We start from the raw sequence: 20,131 nt of genomic DNA, 5'->3' as shown, positions 1-20,131 counted from the left end.
CCCGGAGCTGCTGAAATCAATGGCAGCTGCCCAAAGGTAGCTTTTAGTGCTGTTCTGCCCCAACCTGACAGGTCTAGACCCGCCTCAGGCCTCTGCCTCTGCATACTGGGCCTGAATCCATCCAGGGTGGCTGCGGGCCTTGACCAGCTCTAAGTGTGTAGATTCCCTGGAGATGACCTGAGTGCCCCTCACCATACTCTTCCCACATCACCGGGGACAATGGCCATCAGCCTTCCAGTTCATTCAGACCATCCAGGTGGCTAGGCATGAGTTTGGAAAAGGATCTGGAACCTTGCTGGTCAGTCAAGAGCAGCCACGGCTGTCATGCTGCCAGGGACACAACCGAGCTCATCTCCATCGACAACTCGGCTGAACCCAGAATCTGCGAGGAGACACACCTCTGGGCATGTGTGTGAGCATGCTTCCTGGCCACGAACTTGAGGAACAAGGGGGTGTACATGGGAGGGCTTGAAGGGAAGAGAGGAGGTGACATGATGTAATTAAAATCTCAAAAAACAAGAGAATAATAAAAACAAGAACATGGTGGCTGTTCCACAGGCTGAGGTCCCATGAGAACTCCAAGAGGCCAGGCGAGCATGAGCATCCACACTCGGACACCTGCCTGGGGTGTCACTCTCTGCCACCTTGGACCGGACCCGTAACCTGTGATAATACTCTCTTTACATCTGTGTCCATCCTAAGACAGAGAGGAAGGTTTGTATGTGTGTACATGACAGAGGTTCTTTCATCCATGTGGTGAGCAGGGTTCCGTGTCCTTTGACCTATCAGGAATTCATTCTCCCCTAGGACAAGGTGACAACAAGGCCATTCAGAGCCAACAGCAGCACCAGCTGCGGAGCCTGCTGGTTGGCTCAGGAGCTATGTGACCTTGGGAGGTTACCCCAGCCTGTCTTTCTCTCACATCAAACCCCTTTCAGGGTGTGACTGACAACGGGGAGAAGGCTCTTTGTAGACTCTTGGGGTAAACCTGAGGGGTTAACTCAGATTTGCCATCAACTTTGAGGACTCTGTCCATGGCTAGAGACTCAATACAGGGTCTGGTCGCACATTCCCACAGGCTGTGCCCATTTCTCTGGCTGTGTGGTTCCACTTGCCAAGGCCCAGTTCCCATAGAGGTCACTCAGGTGTCTAGAAAGTTGCCAAGACCTGGCTGAGCTCTCCACTCTCCTCCACAGGGCCTGCCATGCAGGCAGGCTAAGTCCAGGAAACACATATTGCTTGGGAATTAAAACCAGTAGGCCAGCATTTCTCTCTGCAGAGACACGTTTAAAAAAACTAAAAAAGGGCTAGTAATATATATTAAATGACTATTTTATTTACACACCCTATTCATAAATAATTGCATCCTCTTCGACTGCACAATGGTTCCTTGACATCTAACGATTACAGAGTATACATCTAAAAGTAGATGGGGCTTACTCTGGTTTATGACATGGTCTCTAGTGATTTTACACTCAATATGCACTCCCAGAGACTCACACATGCACCAGAGGGGTGGCTCCCAGGGCCTCCTGGGCTCCCAGCACCAATGGGAAAACCTTGCCCACACACAGGTGAGTTCCTGACCGCTGGAGAACAAAGAGATGCAGGCCAGGGTTTGGTCCCGCCCACCGCTGGGCCCCACCCACAGCTGGGCCCCGCCCACCGCTGGAGCAGCTCCACCTTTGTTCACCCTGGAAGGCATCTCTTTGGATTGCAAATATTTTAATTCACAGAAACTCAAGGAGGGGGTGGGACAGGGGCTGGGGTGGTGTGACAGCAGGCTGTCCCTCTTCATCCAGGCCTTCTCCGTCCCTGTAAGTGACAACAGCATTCTAAGACATGCAGTGGTGCGCAAGTACCGTACACACAACGCACGCTGGGCACCGATGGCAACGCCGGGCCGGCCGGTGCCCTGCCAGCTCCTCCAAGTGTCAGGCGTGGTCACAGGGCAGGGCGAGCCTGAGACTGGTCCATTCACAGCGTCCGCACAGCCACTGGGTAGAGGAGGGACAGGTGCTCCGCCCCTTTGATGGGTAGCTTCCGGGTGGTGTAGTAGTGGATGACTTCCGGGACGCTGTCAAAGGGGGGGCTGTTCTGACCCAGAACGTACTTCTCTTTGGTCTTGGCCAGTTTCATGTGCATGAAGCCCTGGTTGCTCCTGTGAAGGAAACACAGACGTCAGAGGACGCACACGGTGCCCGGGGAGTGCAGAGACACTGCAGGGAGTCACTCACTCCTGTTCCTGTGTGTGTGTGTGTGTGTGTGTGTGCGCGTGTGCGCGCACGCGCTCCCCCGGAGCTGTCCCTGGGCCCCGGGGCAAGGTCTCCCAGCCACATCTGGGAGCACCCTCCACTCCAGCATCTGATTGGGGAATGGGAGAAACCACTGCTTATGTAAAGACTTTGTATCTGCAAGGTTCTGTGTTTTTGGGGGAGGGGGTAAAACCCAGCCCTTCTACAGGGACCTGTTAAAAGTTTGCAGGCAGAGCCGGGTGTTGGTGGCGCACGCCTTTAATCCCAGCACTCGGGAGGCAGAGGCAGGCAGATCTCTGTAAGTTCGAGACCAGCCTGGACTACCGAGCGAGTTCCAGGACAGCCTCCAAAGCCACAGAGAAACCGTCTCGAAAAACCAAAAAAAAAAAAAAAAAAGTTTGCAGGCATACAAGAGGCCTTGGCCAGTATGGTATGTAGCAACAGCCGTCAAACTGTCCTCTTAGATAGAGGGTGACTGTATCAGGGAAGGGGCAACTCATCTAGAATTACACTTCCCAGCTTCCCCGAGCACAGTTAAGCACATGACGAGCTATATAGCCAATGCACTGTGGACAGGCATGGTTTAGGAATACTCTGCCAGCAATCTCCCAGGCACCCCAAGGCAGAGTTCCTTCCTTCACATCAATGGCCTGAAGACAATGCTGACTCTAACTGCACTTGACTTTCTAAGCTATGGTAACACGTGCCCAACCCCAGCCCCACCCCAACACTCAGTTTCCCCAAGAGCTTATGGAAGAGCAGGGCCAAGCCTCCGTGCCCACGCTCCCTTGTTCCAGATCTGTTCAGAACAACTTGAAGAAACTGAAGGAGAAGCAGTGGCGAACTCCAGTTGCTGGGAGCCCACGTGTCCTGGCCCACTGCAGCCTGCCAGGTGGGTACAGGTCATGGATGCTAAAGGCCACTGTCTCAACTGTTGGAATTTTGCGTCCCAGAAGACATCTCCCATTTGAGGTCCCAGGCTGCAGTCATGCTCTCTTGCAGGCTGCCACCTGCTGCTCACTCACCTAACCCTGACCCCAGTGTCTGCCATGTTAGAAACCTGAGGTGTCTGACTTGGAATGTGCTAGTATCTCAGGGCCCACCCCGGGGGACCCAGCAGCCAGGGCCACCTAGGGAAGCCAAAAGCCCTCCATGTGGACTCTGGCCTTCCTGAGCCCCAGTTCCCTTTCTGGTCTCTATGTTGGATGGAATGGGTCCCCCCAAACCTGCCACGCTCTCCTCTCCGAATGGGCAGAAGAAATGTTCGGTGAAATGTAGGCACGGAGCAATACATCTGCGCATAATAATGTATTTAGAGACGTCACCCTGGGCTTAAAGGAAACTGTTCAGAGAGAGCAATTCCATTTTGAGAGAATAATTCTTGTGAAGAACTGAAATTTACATCAAGAGTTTTCAGGCTGTGATGTTCTAATTACAGAGCCTGTGGCAAGCTCTGCTCTGAAGTGAAGGTCACTACACTACAATCACCTCCATGCTAAAGGGGCTGCCGTGAGCACTGGCTGCCTCAGACACCCAGAAAGGCCAGCATGTCACAGAGAAAACAAAGCCCAGTGTGGCCAAGGATTCCAGCCCCCAGCAGATACCAGCCAGCTTGGAGAGGATCTGGAGCTGCAGTGATGTGACCTGCTCAGCCTGGATGGCATCCAAGGGTGCCTGAGGTGACTACAAGTCATCAAAGTCATCACTCTCCTCTGGGGGGGCAGGGGGTGCGGAAGGGCGCTGAGTGCGGTGAAGTCTTGGAAACCAAGCAACTTAACTCTTCCACAGTCACATCCAAGGGAGCACGGCAGAGGACTTTTTTTTTTCTTTTTTGGTTTTTACGACTTAGGGTTTCTCTGTATTGTTTTGGAGGCTATCGGTCCAGCCCGGCCTCGAACTCACAGAGATCTGCTTGCCTCTGCCTCCCGAGTGCTGGGATTAAAGGCGTGCGCCACCACCGCCCGGCCAACGGCAGAGGACTTCTAAGACAGAGGCCACAACAGCTCTTAAGAGGCTGACGTCACAACTCCCATTACACTTCCAGGGGGGTAAGAGCAGAGCAAGGGTCGGGGGTTAACATGAGATCACACTACATTCTTGTGACATCTAGTGGGTAGCAAGGGAGGCAATGGCTCTAGCAGCCATAGGTGGGGAAGGGTATGCCTATATTCCCAGGCATCGGGAGGGAAACTGCCCCCCTGCACTTCTGTGCACACAAAGGACTTGAAGTCACCACAACAATTAGCAAGGCCCCCTTCTCTCTGGGGAGTCTCTCCCAGAATGCCCTTAGTGCTCCACATGAAGAGGCGGGGTAGCAGGAGCGGCAGGAGGGCCCAAGCAAATGTCCTCTCCATGCCCTTGGTGCTGACCTCACTAGGCAAAGGCATGCCAGAGACCAGAGGTGCTGGGTGGAGGCCACACACAAAACTGTCCCAGGAACTGGGAATGGCCTGTCCTAACCAGTGAAGCCCCTATCCACGAAGACAGGATGGTGACCCTACCCCAAGTTCTTGGAGCTTCAGGCACTTTAAAGGTCATGCGACACACACACACACACACACACACACACACACACACACACACACACAAACACACACGGTGGTATCACAACTTGGCAAATCATAAGAGACTTAAAAGTGCCAACTGGGGGTGGCTTTGACCACTTGTAACAGATGGTACCAGGTGCTGGTTCATTTGTACTATCTTCTTGACATAACCTGGAGTCACCAGGGACATTTCACTGGGAGAATTGTCTAGATCAGGTTGCCCTGTAGGCAGGTCAATTGTGCGTGTGTGTGTGTGTGTGTGTGTGTGTGTGTGTGTGTGTGTGTGTGTGTGTGTGTGTGTTATTGGTTTTCTGCTCTTGGCTATGAATGTGGTATGATTAGCTGTCCAACATCCTGCCTGGACACCCCCTCATTGATGAACTGGATCCTGGAATTGTAAGTCAAATAAGCCCTCCTTCCCGAGTCAATTTTGGTCTGGGTTTCATTTCTTCTACAGCAGGCTCTGTGTAGCCCTAGCTGGCTTTCGAGTTTCCTATGCAGATAAGGATGACCTCAAATTGGCAGAGACCTGCCTGTCTTTGCCTTCCTAGTGGAGGGATCAAAGGTGTGCACCAAAAAAAAAAAAAAAAAAAAAAAATCCTGGGCAAGGTATTATCACAGCAACAGAAATCAAATTATAATAGCAGGGAGAGCATTCGAACCTCTGGGGGACCAGCGGGGTGCTTCAGATCAAGGGTACGCACAGGGAATCTGTGGCTGCTCGTACAGGAGGTTTAGTGAGAAGTAGCCTGTGGCCACTGTACCCTCACCCTTTGATACCCTGGAGTCAACAGGCCAGAGAAGCACCCATAGAGGGGCTTCAGAGTCCAACAGAGCTCTGCCCGCGCTCATGCTCAGGCCCAGGGGGGCAAGCTCTAGGCAGAGCGGGTCCCACCCTCCTCTCCATGGTGTGGCAGCAAGGGTGCCGGTAGCTCTGGGACAGCACCTTTCCCAGAGAGCTCTGACAGGCTCCTGCCAACTGTTCTTGTTGGCTCTGTCTCCTTTGATAGGACATCTTGTGAGAGCCAAGTCACAATTAGGGGTGTTTCTGGTGGGTGACCTGTTTAATGAGTCTGGTGAGGTGGGGGGGGGCAGGGTGCTGGGGCTGTCAGGGCACTCAGATCGCTCATTACCATCACAAAAAGCACCTCCTTGTCACTGTCCCCAGGATAAGCAAGCATGCCTGGCGTGTGCTGGCCTAATAACAGGCCCCACCTCGCCTAATCATGAGCTTTAATAAAACATCACTCAGTCACAGCTGCCCGCGCTGAGCCAGGGTGCGAGCGAGGCCTCACCCCTAGCTTTTAGACCTAATTGCTTGATGCATATTTCATGAAGAATCCATGGTAATAGTTATGTTAAATCGTTTCTTTTCATGATGAAATGACTTAAAAACACTCGCATATAATATTGATGTGGGAGGAAGGAGGAAATAGCCCTCCGGGACTTGCACCGCGGAACCCCGTGGGAATCGCACAGGAGGTTTCTGCTCCGCCTTGACCTGAAATCCGCTTCCTCGAGCCTGGTGCTTCACTTCATTCTTCAGCCCTGGCCCATCCGTGGCTCCCAGCGGTGACTCAGAGTTCAGGACACCAGCCCTCGGACCCCCACCAGATAGATACACAGCCAAACTTACACGTCTGGCATCACTTGCAGATGGGGAAACTGAGGCTCAGAAAAGATTGGGAGCTCAATTCTTCCTCTCTCTTCCTCCAAGGACATAGCCCAGGCTGGCCTCAAACTCGACCCTCCTGCCAGCTCTCAAGTGCTAGCATTAGACTTCTTCAACCACGCCCGGCCTCAAGCCCGTATCTCTTGGACTCGGTAGTCTGAGCGTCTTTCTCAGCTGGACACCCAGGACCTGCAGCTACTACTGTGACCTCATCTTCTCTGAGGAGCCACCTCATCAGATGGGCCCAGGTGGGCCTCGTCCGGAGGGAGGGAGGGAGGGAGGGAGGGAGGGAGGGAGGGAGACAGAATCCCTGAACTTGGAGACCCACAGTGGGTGTCCGTATCTGCTCACTGATGCTTCCCAGCTAACTGACTGTCTGCTCTGGGCTCCTAGTACCCCCCTAGAGCAGGGAATTGCGGCCCTCTGACTCTTCCCCAGCTGTAAGCTCTGGAGTGCAGGCTGGAGAGTGAGCGGGGGTGGGGGGGTGGGGAGTCGCACTCAGAGGAACAACCCTGCAGGTGGATACAGAGACCCATGCCTCTCAAAACTTGAAACTCTCCACAGTGGGCCGGACACCTGAGCTGGCCTCTGCATGAGCTCACACGCCTATGCACGAACCACAAACGTGAGACCAGTTTCTTCCCAAATTCTGTCTTCCTGAAAGGTATAGCCATGCACTCAACCACTGAGGGAGGGGGAGGGTGCGCAGCCCATCTTGGACAACAGAGGACTGTTGGAAGCCTGGGAAGACAAGCTGTGTTCGGCATACAGGATAACAACAACAACAACAACAAACAAAACAAAAAGATAAGGTCTTGCCGGGCGTTGGTGGCGCACACCTTTAATCCCAGCACTTGGGAGGCAGAGGCAGGTGGATCTCTGTGAGTTCCAGGTCAGCCTGGTCTACGAAGTAAGTTCCAGGGCAGCCAGAGTTGATACACTGAGAAGCCCTGTCTTGGGGGAAGGGGGGGGAGAGAAGACAGGGTCTTGGGGCTGGAGAGATGGCTCACCAGTTAAAAGCACTGGCTACTCTTCCAGAGGACCTAGGTTCAATTCCCAGCACCCACATGACAGCTCTAATCTGTCTATAACCCCAGTTCCAGGGAATCTAACACCCTCATTAGGTATACATGTAGGCAAAACACCAATACTAAATAAAAATTAAAAAATAATAGTAGTAGTTTAAATTATATTTAAAATTAAAATATAATTTTATTATAAATAAAAGTAAAAATTAAAAAATAGCCGGGTGGTGGTGATGCACATGTTTAATCCCAACACTTGGGAGACAGAAGGTGGATCTCATTAAGTTTGATGCCAGCTTGATCTACAGATAGAGTTCCAGGACAGCCAAGGCTACACACAGAAACCCTGTCTAGAAAAACAAACCAAAACCAACCCCTCCCTCCAAATACAGTGTCTTGCTATGTAGCCCAAGCTAACCTCAAATCTGAACCCCCCCCCCTCCACCCATGCTGGGAGTGAGAGGTGTGGTCACTGAAGCAGGCAGTGCTGCTCAGGGCCTGATCACCGAGACCCTGCAGTTCAGCAGTGGACCGCACATGTCCATGTGATGGGGATGTCTGTCTGTACGCAGAGAATTAATGTTTCTCTCACTGGTTGATGAATAAAACTACTTCAGCCAATGGACAGGCAGGAAGTATAGGCGGGGCTACAGACTAGGAGAATGCTGGGAAGGGGAAAGACAGAGACACCATGTAGCTGCCAAGAAAGCAAGAGGCTCGGGCACCACAGGTAAGCTAAGACCATGTGGAGATACACAGATTAATAGAATGGGTTAATAATTAAGAGAGAGCTGGCCAATAAGAAGCCTGAGCCATAGGCCAAACAGTTTATAATTAATATAATATAATATAAGCGCCGGTGTATTTTATTTGGGACTAAACTGCAGCGGGACCGGACAGAACAGGAACCTCTGCCTTTACCCATTGCACAGATAGGAAAAACAAATGCTCAAGTGAGGGAGAAACAATTTTCTGGGTCACTAGGACCCTGGAGCTCCTTAAGCTGCGTCAGCAGAACAGGTGTCCTTTGCTATGGACCGTGCTGTCCAAGTACACAAGCTAGGGGCCCCAAGGCCCCTTCCAGGAGATGTCCTAGGAGTCCAAAGAGGTGGGAGGACAGAGCAGGCTGACAGGACCATAGGTTGAGCATCTGCACCCCATCACCTCCAAAGAGCCTTCAGTGACAAGCCAAAGACTGCCCAGTGGTGGCTAACGTCTAAATGTAATCCCCGCTGAGTCAAACAGCTTGATTTATAGCTAAATAATTACACTTTCAGTAAAGGCACTGACAGGGATCAGCCTTCCTGAGGCACCCAGTGTTCCTCAAGCTGTTAGTGACAGCCCAGGGTGAAAGCTTCTGTAAATCATGAGGCATCAAGGCAGCGCCATCTTCAGGAGGACAGAGACAGGTAAAGGCTCGCTCTCACACACAAAGAGGGAGGGAGGGCGAGATGAGACCATTAAGGGCAATTTTCTTAGGGAAAAATTCACATGAAGAGGCATCCTAGCAGCTGTTAATGACAGGACTTGGGCAGAAGGAGTGAGCCTCCCGCTTGCTGAGGTATGCAAATAGCACAGTAGTTTGGTAGGTGTCTCCTCCTGGGTCAGTGTTCCCAATCCGTCCTCTGATTCACACGAAACCTGCAGGAGGGCAGCCGGCATCAGCCATGCACTGACTTAAGTCGTGATCCCACTGATGCTATACTACAGGGCAGCCTCTGTCTCTGGGCTTCAGGGACCGTCTGCAAAAGGTGGAGGAGGGATGGGGACACTCTGTGCTTGAGACACAGACACAACCTAAGGCAGGAGTCATGAACCTGGGCCAAAAGGGATGGACAGAATCCATTCAGGACAAAAGGGCAGGTCTCTCCCAGACCACATTCTCCTTAGGAGATTGAGATTCTCAACCGGGCCCATCACCCCATCTGACCCAGAAGGATTTGGCAATGTCTGGACAGCCCAGGGCTGAGCATCTAGTAGGGAGCCATGAAGACGGTAACACAAAACAAAAACCAGTCTAGAATGTTCGTAATGTCAAGCATAAAGCCACACTCTTTAGTCACCAGTACCGGAATCACACAGTTGTCCTCCCAGACACTTTCAGGATAAACAAATGTGACCATTTGGCTAAGGCAAGGCCATCTGGCTCCTTGGTGAATGCTCAAGACATAACACAGAACCTGCCAAACGGCTTGGTTCCTGAGCCTTCTAAACTACTTCCAAGAGCAATCCTGGCACCTATCCCTCCTATTTCCATAACCAAATTTCAGAGACTATACCTACAGATGGAGAACATTCCTGATCTGAGACCTAATATACTTGGGAGACAAGGATGGGTACAACCCCAGATTAGTCAGCTCTGGGTCTGAGGCCCATGCTTACCCTGAGCCACACCCCAAGTCATGCCCCTTAAGCTCACTCTTTCACCTGAGCAAAGCGTTCTCATCACTGAGGCTCCAGGGTCTGAGCTGGCAGATGAAGGGTAGGCAGGGTCTCTTCTGGTACAAATGCAGGGCCTAGGGCTGGGCCCCCGATAGATATGGGCCTCACTTCCCCTGCTGGGGAGAAACTGCACACAATCGCTCGCTGTCCATCTGGTCCGTCTGCTGGCTCCAGTCTATCTGGGCCCAGAACCAGTACGTCCCCCCAAGCCTGTCTGATCTGTTGTTCATGGCCAAACTGGCAACCTCAAACCCATGATGGCCAAAGTTGTCCTCTGGCTGAAACCTCCCTCGTTGGCTGGGAAAACAAAGCCACATTGTTATGTGACGGAGAAAACAAGAGGGAAGCAGGGTGTGGTGGGAAATCTGGAACCCCAACATTTGGGGAGCAGAGGCAGGAGGATCAGGAGTTTGAGGCTAGCCTGGGCTACGCAGTAAGCTTAAGGCCAACCCAGGTGACCTGAGAGGAGAGGGTCTCAGTACTAACAAACACAGTCTCTGTGAATAAACATGACCTCTAACAGTGCTGAGTGTTAAAAACACTGGCGGGAGTGGTCAGAGCTCAGGGTTGAGACTCAGGGTCCTGGCCTGCTTCCTCCTCCAAGGCCTCCGTTTCTCCATCTATGCAATGAAGACGGGACCAGATGACCATGGAGGTCCCACCCACTCAAACCCAGAGGCCTGATGTCTGATTAAACACATGCTGAGAAATGGCTACTCAGGCACGGAACAAAAGCCTTCCATTCTCACGGGTACCAGGCTGGAGGAGCAGAGCGCCTTCTCAAAAGCTGTTCCCTTAGGGTGTGTCCCGGAAGACACTTTCCAGGCTTGCACTCTCTGGGCCTCTTTGGAACAGAATCTGTCTTCAGTGTGTTTTTCAGGGAATCCTGACCCCTGAAACTGGAAAGTACCTCTATTCTTCCATCTGAGGAGGAAATGCCTTTGTGATAGACATGCAGACGTTTCGTGTGAGCATCCCATGCTCACACTGCTCACCTGCAGCACTGGGGCGCTCAGTCCCTCCCCAGAGCTGACACGCACTCGGGCTTGCTGGTGGTCGCTGAGGCTCCAAGCTCTGGTTCTGGCAGGCCTTCCTTGGGTGGTCTGTCTGCCCTAGGAAGGCCAGAGAGCACAGGAGGCGACTCCTCTCCAGATGTCCTTACAGGGCGGTGTCCCACCGTAGTCACTCTGGTGTTGACAACCTAATTGGCCTGCCTGGTGTTGCTGGTGGGTTTGCTTAACTAGGCCACGGGTCCTGCCACACGAGGGTAATGGTGGGTGCCTGCTGACCTGCCCACGCGCCTCTCTCCCCACAGGTTTCTACTGACACTAGGTGCAGAAAGTTCTCCCTCCTTTCCAAAACCTAAGGACACATGTTCAAGACGGCAAAGAAGCAAAAGCCACAGCTTAGGCCACACTCAGATTGACAATCCCAAAAGGTCACGGTCACGTCTCAGTTGTCTGGGCTTTTGGAGGGCAAAACCACTCACGTTGGACATTCATTCTGGCATCTTACTGGTATCCTCTTTCCACAAGGTAGAGAATGTTTTCAAAATTAAATCTCTAGCTCTTTGCTCCCTAATGAAATTGATTTCTGCCTTGATACACAACAGAGCCTCCATTTTATTATTTGGCCAGGGTTTGGCCACACTAATTATGCTTTTCCCTCCAGTATGGCTGCAAGTAATTAGTTACTCACTAACAGAACTGACTGACTGTTGAAAGTGGGAGTCCCACAAAGGGCCAACCCTGGATGGTGTTTTGTGTTCGGAACCATCCTGGACAGAAATGATTATTTCCACAGCCTGAAATTGGAAATCAGAAGGGGTGTGCAGAGGTGGAACACATAGTCTGGGTGCTCAGGCCACAGGGTCCAGGTGTCTGAGTCTCAGTCAGAACTCATGCAGTGTCCCAAGCTTGTCATCATTGTCCCTGCTGGCATTCCATAGGCCTCAGGGGACACTGCTCATAGCCTGTTTAATGTGGTTCCCAGCACAAGTGACCAGATCCCACACGAAGCTCAGGGTGCAGGGCAGGTTCCTCACACCCCACGGAAGGCTGGTCTAGCACATCCCTTCCTCTTTGCAAGCCCAGATGTGCTTGAGATTGTGTAAAGGGTGCATGACTGTGACTGCTGGTGGCTGACACAGCTCCAGGTGAGTCATCTGTGGCTTCCCTGATCTTGAGAGGCAAAGTGGGGTGCTCTGGGGAGTGGCAGGACTGCCCAGTGATGCACTCCTGATTGCCATCTCTCTAGTGCTCCATGGTCATCTCAATGCCATGACTTAGGTGTCAGCAGCCTCAACTATAAGAGTGCAACTTGGGGCTGGGTGTTGGTGGTGCACGCCTTTAATCCCAGCACTCGGGAGGCAGAGGCAGGCAGATCTCTGTGAGTTCGAGGCCAGGCTGGACCGACAGCCTCCAAAACGATACAGAGAAATCCTGTCTTGTAAAACAAAAACAAAAAAAAAAACAAAAAAAAAAAAAGAGTGCAACTTGGAAGGCAGGGTCCTGAGTTTACATAGCCCGGTTTTAATCTGGAAATGAAATCTAGGTGACATTTCATGGAAGCTAGTCCACCCAATATGACAGGTGAGGAGACATGGCTTGGCCCCTCTCCAAACCTCAATTTAAATCATCTTGGGGATGCTGCAACAGACAACATGCCCCGTTTCCTCCTTTCAAATCTGTTATGGCTCAAGTCTGGGATTTGTGCCCCCACAGGCTCATGTTTGAACCCTTGTTCCTCAGCTGGTGGCGCTGCTTTGGGGGCTACGAGCACCTTAGGGGGTGGGCCTGAGCTGGGGAGGGAAGCTACGGGAGTGAATCTTTGAAGATTAATCTGTGTTGGTCTACCTATCTGCAATGATGAGAGTGGTCTCCACCACTCTCTCCCACCATCGATGCTGAGCCACTCGCCATCTCTGCCGTGGACTGAAACATGAGACAAAATGAGCCGTCCCCCCCTGCAGTTGTTCCTTTTAGACACTATGCTCACACCAGCAGGAAGGCTAATACAAGTTCTGTGTATCCTACGGCCCTGTTCAAATGTCCCCACATCCAAGACGCCTCCCAATGCCCCGCTAGAATTCTCCTCTGCCTGCTTGTGTGGACACCCTACCCTGAGCATCTGAGTGTGGCAGGCTAAACCCAGAGGCCATCAGCCACATGTGGAGAAGGAAAACTTCAAGATGGGGTGGGAAAAAGGTATTCTATTTAAAGCACTTCTAATAAGCCAGCTTTGTTAAATCCAGCCATCTCTGCTATTCCTCTTGGGTGAAATAGAAAGAAAGAAACAAAGGAAAAAAGCACATGCATGATTAAAAGTGGCAAATACTCTCTTGGGGGTCAAGAACTGCTCACTGGGGGCCCCACCTGGGCGTGAGCAGGTTGGAGAAGTGCCAGGCGTGCCTGTATACCCCTCTCTCCTGGGTGTGCTCCTCACTCATACCCCGCCCCAAATACACAAAGCCAAATGGTTCTTTTACAGCTTTTGCATTTGAGCTGTGGGAGCCGAGATGAGGGCTGTAAAACCCGATGGCTTATTTTATAAATCTGCCTCAAATGCCAAGAACATCCATGAGGAAAACGAGAGGACAGACCATGTTCACAGGGCTCAGATGGGTCACAGCATAGCAGAGCCAGGGGTGGGACACGGGGATTTAGCCGGCAGCTTGTTGAGATCTTGACCTAGGTAAAGCAAAGCCCCTTTGGCTCTAACTCCCGGGTGATCTAGGGAACAGTTAAACTCCATGTATGATCTGTGATTTTATGGTATGGAACGGTGGCTTTGAGATCCACCAACTGCCTCTAGTTAAGGTTGAAGGGGCTTGCTATGGGAGTTCTGAATTGTTTACCAGGGTCTAAGAATAACAAAACCCTCCACTTCACTCCCCTCTCTGAGGTCACCGAGACTGCAGTGACCCCACGGCACCTGGACGGCCTCTCAATGCCATAGGCGAGCACGATTCCCTAAGGCCCCATGTCCGTCCTTACGCAAGGCCTCAGAGGCACAGAAGCGGGAAGCGGCTTGTAGGGGACACCTGATCCTCTGGCTCCATGGCCTTCTTTCTTCTGCAGACTTTCTCTGCAGCTGCCCTCATGGCCTCTCTTCCTACAGCATCCCATGGGATCTCCTTGGAGGCCCCAAGCAACCATTTCCTGGATGGCACTGGCAAAAGTTTCATTAAATCCATTATATTAACAAGCTGGTGTGGGGGTGATTGGAAAGAAATGTCTGGTTTGGAGAGATCAGTCAGCACCTCCCAAGGCAAGTGTCCAGGCCATGGAGGCTTCCTGGTGACGAATGGGCAGTTGGAATGCCTCCCCTGGTGGCTGAGCTACACGGGCAGATGGAAGCGGGCAGATAGGAGATAATTAAAAACCTGCTGGAAATGTAATCGGGGTGGTTCAGACGCTGGAGAGGACCTGGGAGGAACAAAGGACAATACTGTGTGTCTGGTAGAGGGGAGGATGGGGCAGGCTGACACAAAGGGCACATAGCACATATTGCCTCCCAGGTCTGCACACCAGGAGGAAGCAGGGAGTCTGGGAGGGACACCTCCCAGCTCTTTTCAGAGCCCCTGCTCCCCCAGCTCCCTAGCTGCTCAGAAACCTGGACACAGTGCTCGACTACGCCATTGCTTTCCCTTCTTGCTTTGTCACCCGTCCACCAACAGCCCCTGTCCCTCATGGAGATGACGCAGCTGCCTCCCAAGGGGCCAGCTCTTCACTCCCAACCTAGCTGGCTCCAGCTGCTGCCGGCTACTGGATAACTCAAGGTTCCACGCAGCACCTCCACATCTAGTTGAGCAAAGAGTTAAAGGGAGGGTCAGGACAGAACAAGAGTCTGGGGTCAGGGGGACCCTGCACCCCCCCACAGGTTCCGAGCTTCTCTGAGTGCACCCGGAACAATGAGGATGCACTCTCCCACCGGTGGCTTGCAGACCGGGCTCAGAGAAGAAAGCAGAAACCCCGATGGGGTAGAGCCAGACGGAGGAGCCCCGTTTTCAGGTTCCACCTTAACCCCCAGGCCTTTGTCTCTTTGTGTTTGGACGTGTTACAACTGCCTGGGAAAAGCTGCCAGAGGATGCCTGACATGGGTCCTGCTAGGAACTCCCGGTGCAGTCCTGGTGGCAAGGAGGGTGTGTCTGGCTCAGACGGACCCCACAGGGCAGAAAGAATGCCAGCTGCATTAAAATCCGAGCTTCACTCACAAGTGGCATCACATGACCTCTGCTATCTGCACAGTCCCCGCTCTTCTCACAGCACTATCATGGAGAGAGAGCTCACTTCAAGCCCCCCCCCCCCGACTGTCCCCACGGTCCCAATTCACTGTGGTGTTTTAGTGACTTAAAGCTGTTCACTGTGGGCATGTCTCACCTGCTATGCTGCAGAACTCAGACTGGGGTCTGCCTGAACCCCTTCCCAAAGGAAGAGCCAGGATTTAAACCCCTGGGTTTTGAACGTGTCTGGACTTTCTACGCTGTCTCCCTCACTTCTGACATATAAGCCCTGGGTCCAGGCAAGCATCTGCTGATGGCAGCAGGCACAGCTCATTCCCTCTGAATCACAACTGTCAGACAGCCTTTCGTTCTATCGGCCATTGCACACTTCAAGCTCACTGTCTGTCCCTACCCCTGCAAAAGAGCACGGAGGGACCACTGCCTAAAGCTGCAGCTCTTAATTATCCCACTTCTATTAACCTTCCAGGAGAAGACACTAATGGAGCACAACATTCGTCTGCTCCTTCAGCAACCCTGAAAGGACAGGGATCCTTCAGGGGCTGAGAGCACCATTTTCAACCCCAGCCCAAGCCCACCTGTCTCAAATGCTGACTGAGGTTTGGGGCGGGGACGGGCGGGGGTTGGCTTCCTGTCTGGGCCTTGGCTTCATCTGTTCCCTAAATCCCAAGATTTCTTCTGCTCATGACATCTTCAATGCTCCTTCCCTGGCATCTCCATGGGACAGGGAAGTCAGAATGAGATTCTGGTGAACCCTGTCATTCACAAGGTATAAGGACATGGTGGGAGAGGGGAAGCAGGTGGTGAGTCAGAAGGCGAGGGAGAGCCAGCCTCCTAGGACAGGCGTCCCCTGCATCACCACCAGGACACAGCTCAGAGGCCAGTAATGCCTCCAAGTTGGCACAACCCGGAAGAGGGCAGCCCAAAGTTGATGTCGTCTGTGAAACTCAAGTTTTCAGTCATGGGATTTGCTCTAGTTGTAGCCACACAAACTCTTTTCTTTCTTTTAGAGATTCATCTATTTTTTTTTTTTTTTTTTTTTTTTTTTGGTTTTTCGAGACAGGGTTTCTCTGTATTGCTGTCCTGGAACTCGCTCTGTAGACCAGGCTGGTCTCAAACTCACAGAGATCCATCTGCCTCTGCCTCCCTAGTGCTGGGATTAAAAGCGTGAGCCACCACTGCCCGGCAAGATTCATCTATCTTTGTTCTATGTGTATGAGTGTTCTGACTGCATGCTACCCAGGCTCCATGTGCATGTCTGGTCACAAGAGACCATTAGATCCACTAGAACTGGGGTTACAGAAGATAGGGAGCTGCCACATGGGTGCGTGTGTCAAACCCTGCCACCATTGGAAACGAGTGTGAACATGGGCAGAGTTCCCTTCCTTATAACCTGTGCCTTTCCAAAGTTTACAAGGAAGACAGCCCCGCAGTACCAGGCTCCTGCTCACGGTGTACGTGTATGAGACACTTGTCGTCACTGTCTCTTCATCAAAATGTCCAGATGAGAGACACTGAGGCGCAGACGTTCTACACCACAGCTGCTGGGGGAGCTGGTCAAGAGCTCCGAGCCTGGCAGATCCAGAGCTAGAGCACTTGGCCTGGACAGGGCCACCTCTACCTGGGGGAGGGGGCTGGATGCCACGTACAGGAAGGTGGCACTTCCTGCCCTCCCAGACTCCAGCCTGCTGTCCCTCACCCCTTTCTACTCTCAACTGCATTCCCCAAGGTCAGAGTTCCTCTTCCTCCCCAGGCAGGACCATCACTGCTGTCTCCTCCTCTAGTTTAGATTCCCTCAGCAGCTCAGGAGACCACAAGACACACTGGCAAGCCTAAGGCCCTGTGGTCAGAGCAGGGTAATGCAGGGTCCCCAGACAAGCAGTAACTAACTGTGCTCGACCTGGACACTGCACACACTGCCTTCTTTGGAGGTTTGCCCTCACAGGGGTTCATCATGTTCTCAGATCCCTGCTGGGGACCAGGAAGTGGCTGGTTGAACTGAAGTCATTCAGTTGTTGATGAGCCTGGAGGGGTGACCAAGCAGGATTCCTCTTCAGAGCAGTGAAGCTTTGAGTCTCCCACGGTTTTGTTTTGTTTTGTTTTGTTTTAGGGCCCTGGGGATTGTACACACTAGGCAGGCTCTATGCCACCAGAGTCCTAGCCCTGGAACTCTGAGGCTGACTCCACAGAAGATAGAGAAATCTGTGCTCCCCACTGCTGGATGCGGGGCTCAGCGTCTCTCCACACTCCTCCCTCCCCTCCCTGCAAACATTTATTATTTCTTGCTCCTGGCTGTCAGCAGCAACAAACTAAGATTAATCACTCACCTGCCTGGCTGGACCCAGACAAGCCTACTGTTTGAAAACTCTCTCCTTCACCATACAAATCAATGAGGGGAGAGAAGAAAGAAAACACCCCTAACTGAAATGCCTCCCCTAAGCTCTTCCAGACCCATGACACCTACCTACCCTCCCCTACAAACCAGGGGGCATTTGCTGGTTGATACTGGGCATCCAGAAGCCAACACCACCCACCGCTCCAGGCAGATGCAAAGGGTTGTCCCTAAGCAGTCTTCATAAAGTGTGCACCCCGCCCCACAGGATGGAGGTGGCCCTCCTGTCCTCACTCAAGAAGTCTCCGTGGACTCATTGCAGAGTCACACAACTGGAAGCCAGTGTTATGATCGAACCTCAGACTGTCACCTCATTATCATTTGTTACAGTGTGGGGACGGAAGCCGGACCCTCATGTCTGCTACATGGCTCAGGGGGACAGCCACTTGTCCAGCATCAGACGGCTGGTGAAAGACAGAGCCAGGATTCCACCCAAAGTGCCTCTGACCGGGCAGCCAGCTTTCCCCGCTACATCTGAGCTTCTGCGCCAGGATGCGCCCATGCTACCTCCCTCCAACCCTTTCACAGGGGTTCCCCCGCCAGTGCCCTGACTGTGCAGACTTCAGGTCACATGAATGTGGCATGTGGGCCACGGGAGGCCAAAGCTGAGGCCTTTCTCTTTGTCAACACTCATGTCTAGTTTACTATGACCCCAGAACAAGGCTCAGAGAGCGTCACTGTTCCCTGAGTACACCCTGCAGGGACTCCTCGATTCTCTGTGAGATAAAGCCCCATCTACTCCTGGGCGTAGATCAGTGTGGGATGTGCTGTCTTTAGCACGCTCTGCCTGCTTTTTCCCTGCTGCCCACCACTTAAGACACCTATTGTCCTTCAGTTCTCTCCCTGGTCCTTTCCCTCACGTGCGGCCCAGGGTACTTTCTGATATTTTCGGTGTATTCCCTAGGTGTCTTCCTTTTCAGGCTGTGAAGCCCTGCAGGGCTGGACCTCAGGAAGTAACCGTGATCAAATGGGACCAAACATGCAGGCTGAGGGATGCATCCAATGCTCAGGCTGGAGTAGCAGACATGATGAAACAGGTCAATCCCTGTAGGTAGGCAATTATCTCTGGGGACTTGAAAGCCAAAGGCCCCTTCTGTGAGGGCGCTAAGGGAGGCACTTGCCCCAGTGCAGTGGGAAGAGCTGGGGTTGGGTCCTTGCCAGCTCTTGGGGAGGTTTCAGAAGTATGACTCTGTGTACCCACCCCAGAAACACAGGAATGGGCCCTAAAGCAGCCCCCCCCCCCCCGCCCAATCAGGACTCACATGTCCCTAGTCCCAAACTTTGCTGTCTTTTGAAGTCCTGCTTCCCCCATCTTGTTCAGATTCTTTTGCAAAAACTTGCAGAACTAAAACTCCAAGAGCTCTTTACAGTTTAAAGTGCCCGAAGAACCCTATTAACGAGACGGCTCCTCACCCTTTCCCCAGGCCTGAGACTGCCTTTCCAGAGGGACGAGAGGGCAGCAGCTTTTTATTATTTCCTCACCAACTGCTACAGGCTCAACCTCTGCTCGCCTGGCAGGAGAGAGCATACCCAGGACCAGCAGCAGGCACGAGGCTGGCTAGTACCTGTCATGCTGAAGGTGGCGAGAGAGACTGGAGCGTGGTAAAAGCCATTTGAAGGCTCTCTGAACTAGCTTCAAAGGTGGGTGTTGACCACAGCAGGGGGAGTGACGGACGCATCTGGGGTGTGACAGAGGACAGGGTGTACACACTGACTACAGGCACAGGGAGCTGTTGTCAGATCCAGGGGTGTCAGCGGCCCCCACAGAAGCAAGGCTTCATTGTCAGAATACTCAAATATACACTCAAAGGCAGAGTTGTGTCCACTGAATCTCCACTGGGGCTGTTTCCTCACTTAGACAAGCCCTTAGAGTCACTTTCACAGCTGACACCCTAAGGTCTTCTAATTGAATGTAACAGGGGCAGGGGCACACACGGGCATGCACCACAGCTTAAACCTCAGTGTTGCCAGAGACCTTAGCAGGCCATTCAGACCTCTGACTTCAGATGAAGACTGGGAATCTGCCCTAGGCCCTGCACAAGGACGAAGGTGCAGGCCACAGACATCTATCTGCTGGTGGGACCTGCAGGCCTTGTCACTGAGAATCTGAAAAACTCCTCTAGGAGGGAGGCACAGAAGTCCCATGAGGCTCAACACCACACACCTTTGCCTTCTCTCTCTACTGATGCCCGTGCCTGAGGAACACTCTCGTCTCTTATGGGTCACCTGCAGCTTTTTGCCCTGCAGTTTCTGGCCCCTGATGGTGGCGATCACCCCCTACAGGCCACCTAAACCTCTTTTACTACCCTGCATGCAGCAAGGAAGTCAGAATGCCAGGTACAGAGGGTTCCAACGAAACTCTTCCGAGGGAAGATGGAGCAGGTAGAGGGCCTGTTCTAGGGGACTAGGCTTCCCCAAGTACATTCTCCCCCACAGACCTTTCTCACAGAAAGACCCAAGGCCCAAATGAAAATGGCCAGAGGCTGAGAAGACACATAGCTGGAATTCCAATGCCAGCTTGCAACCTGTGTGTGTGCATGTGTGTGTGTGTGGGGGG

The 20,131-nt window shown here is 52.6% G+C and overlaps 1 protein-coding gene across 1 annotated transcript in view; it reads right to left on the bottom strand.

Moving 5' to 3' along the window:
* Positions 1-1,316: 1,316 nt before the first annotated feature.
* The window catches only part of Shb (SH2 domain containing adaptor protein B), a 108,052-nt gene continuing 89,237 nt past the window's right edge, over positions 1,317-20,131 (bottom strand). The window contains exon 6 of the mRNA XM_005078744.4: positions 1,317-2,161. Within this exon, the coding sequence (XP_005078801.2) occupies positions 1,978-2,161 (184 nt within the window). The 3' untranslated portion in view covers positions 1,317-1,977. The remainder of the gene's footprint in view (positions 2,162-20,131) is intronic.

Source organism: Mesocricetus auratus, unplaced genomic scaffold, assembly GCF_017639785.1.
Source record: "Mesocricetus auratus isolate SY011 unplaced genomic scaffold, BCM_Maur_2.0 Super-Scaffold_6730, whole genome shotgun sequence".
Classification (NCBI taxonomy): Eukaryota; Metazoa; Chordata; class Mammalia; order Rodentia; family Cricetidae; genus Mesocricetus; species Mesocricetus auratus.
This window is presented reverse-complemented; position numbering and strand designations above follow the sequence as displayed.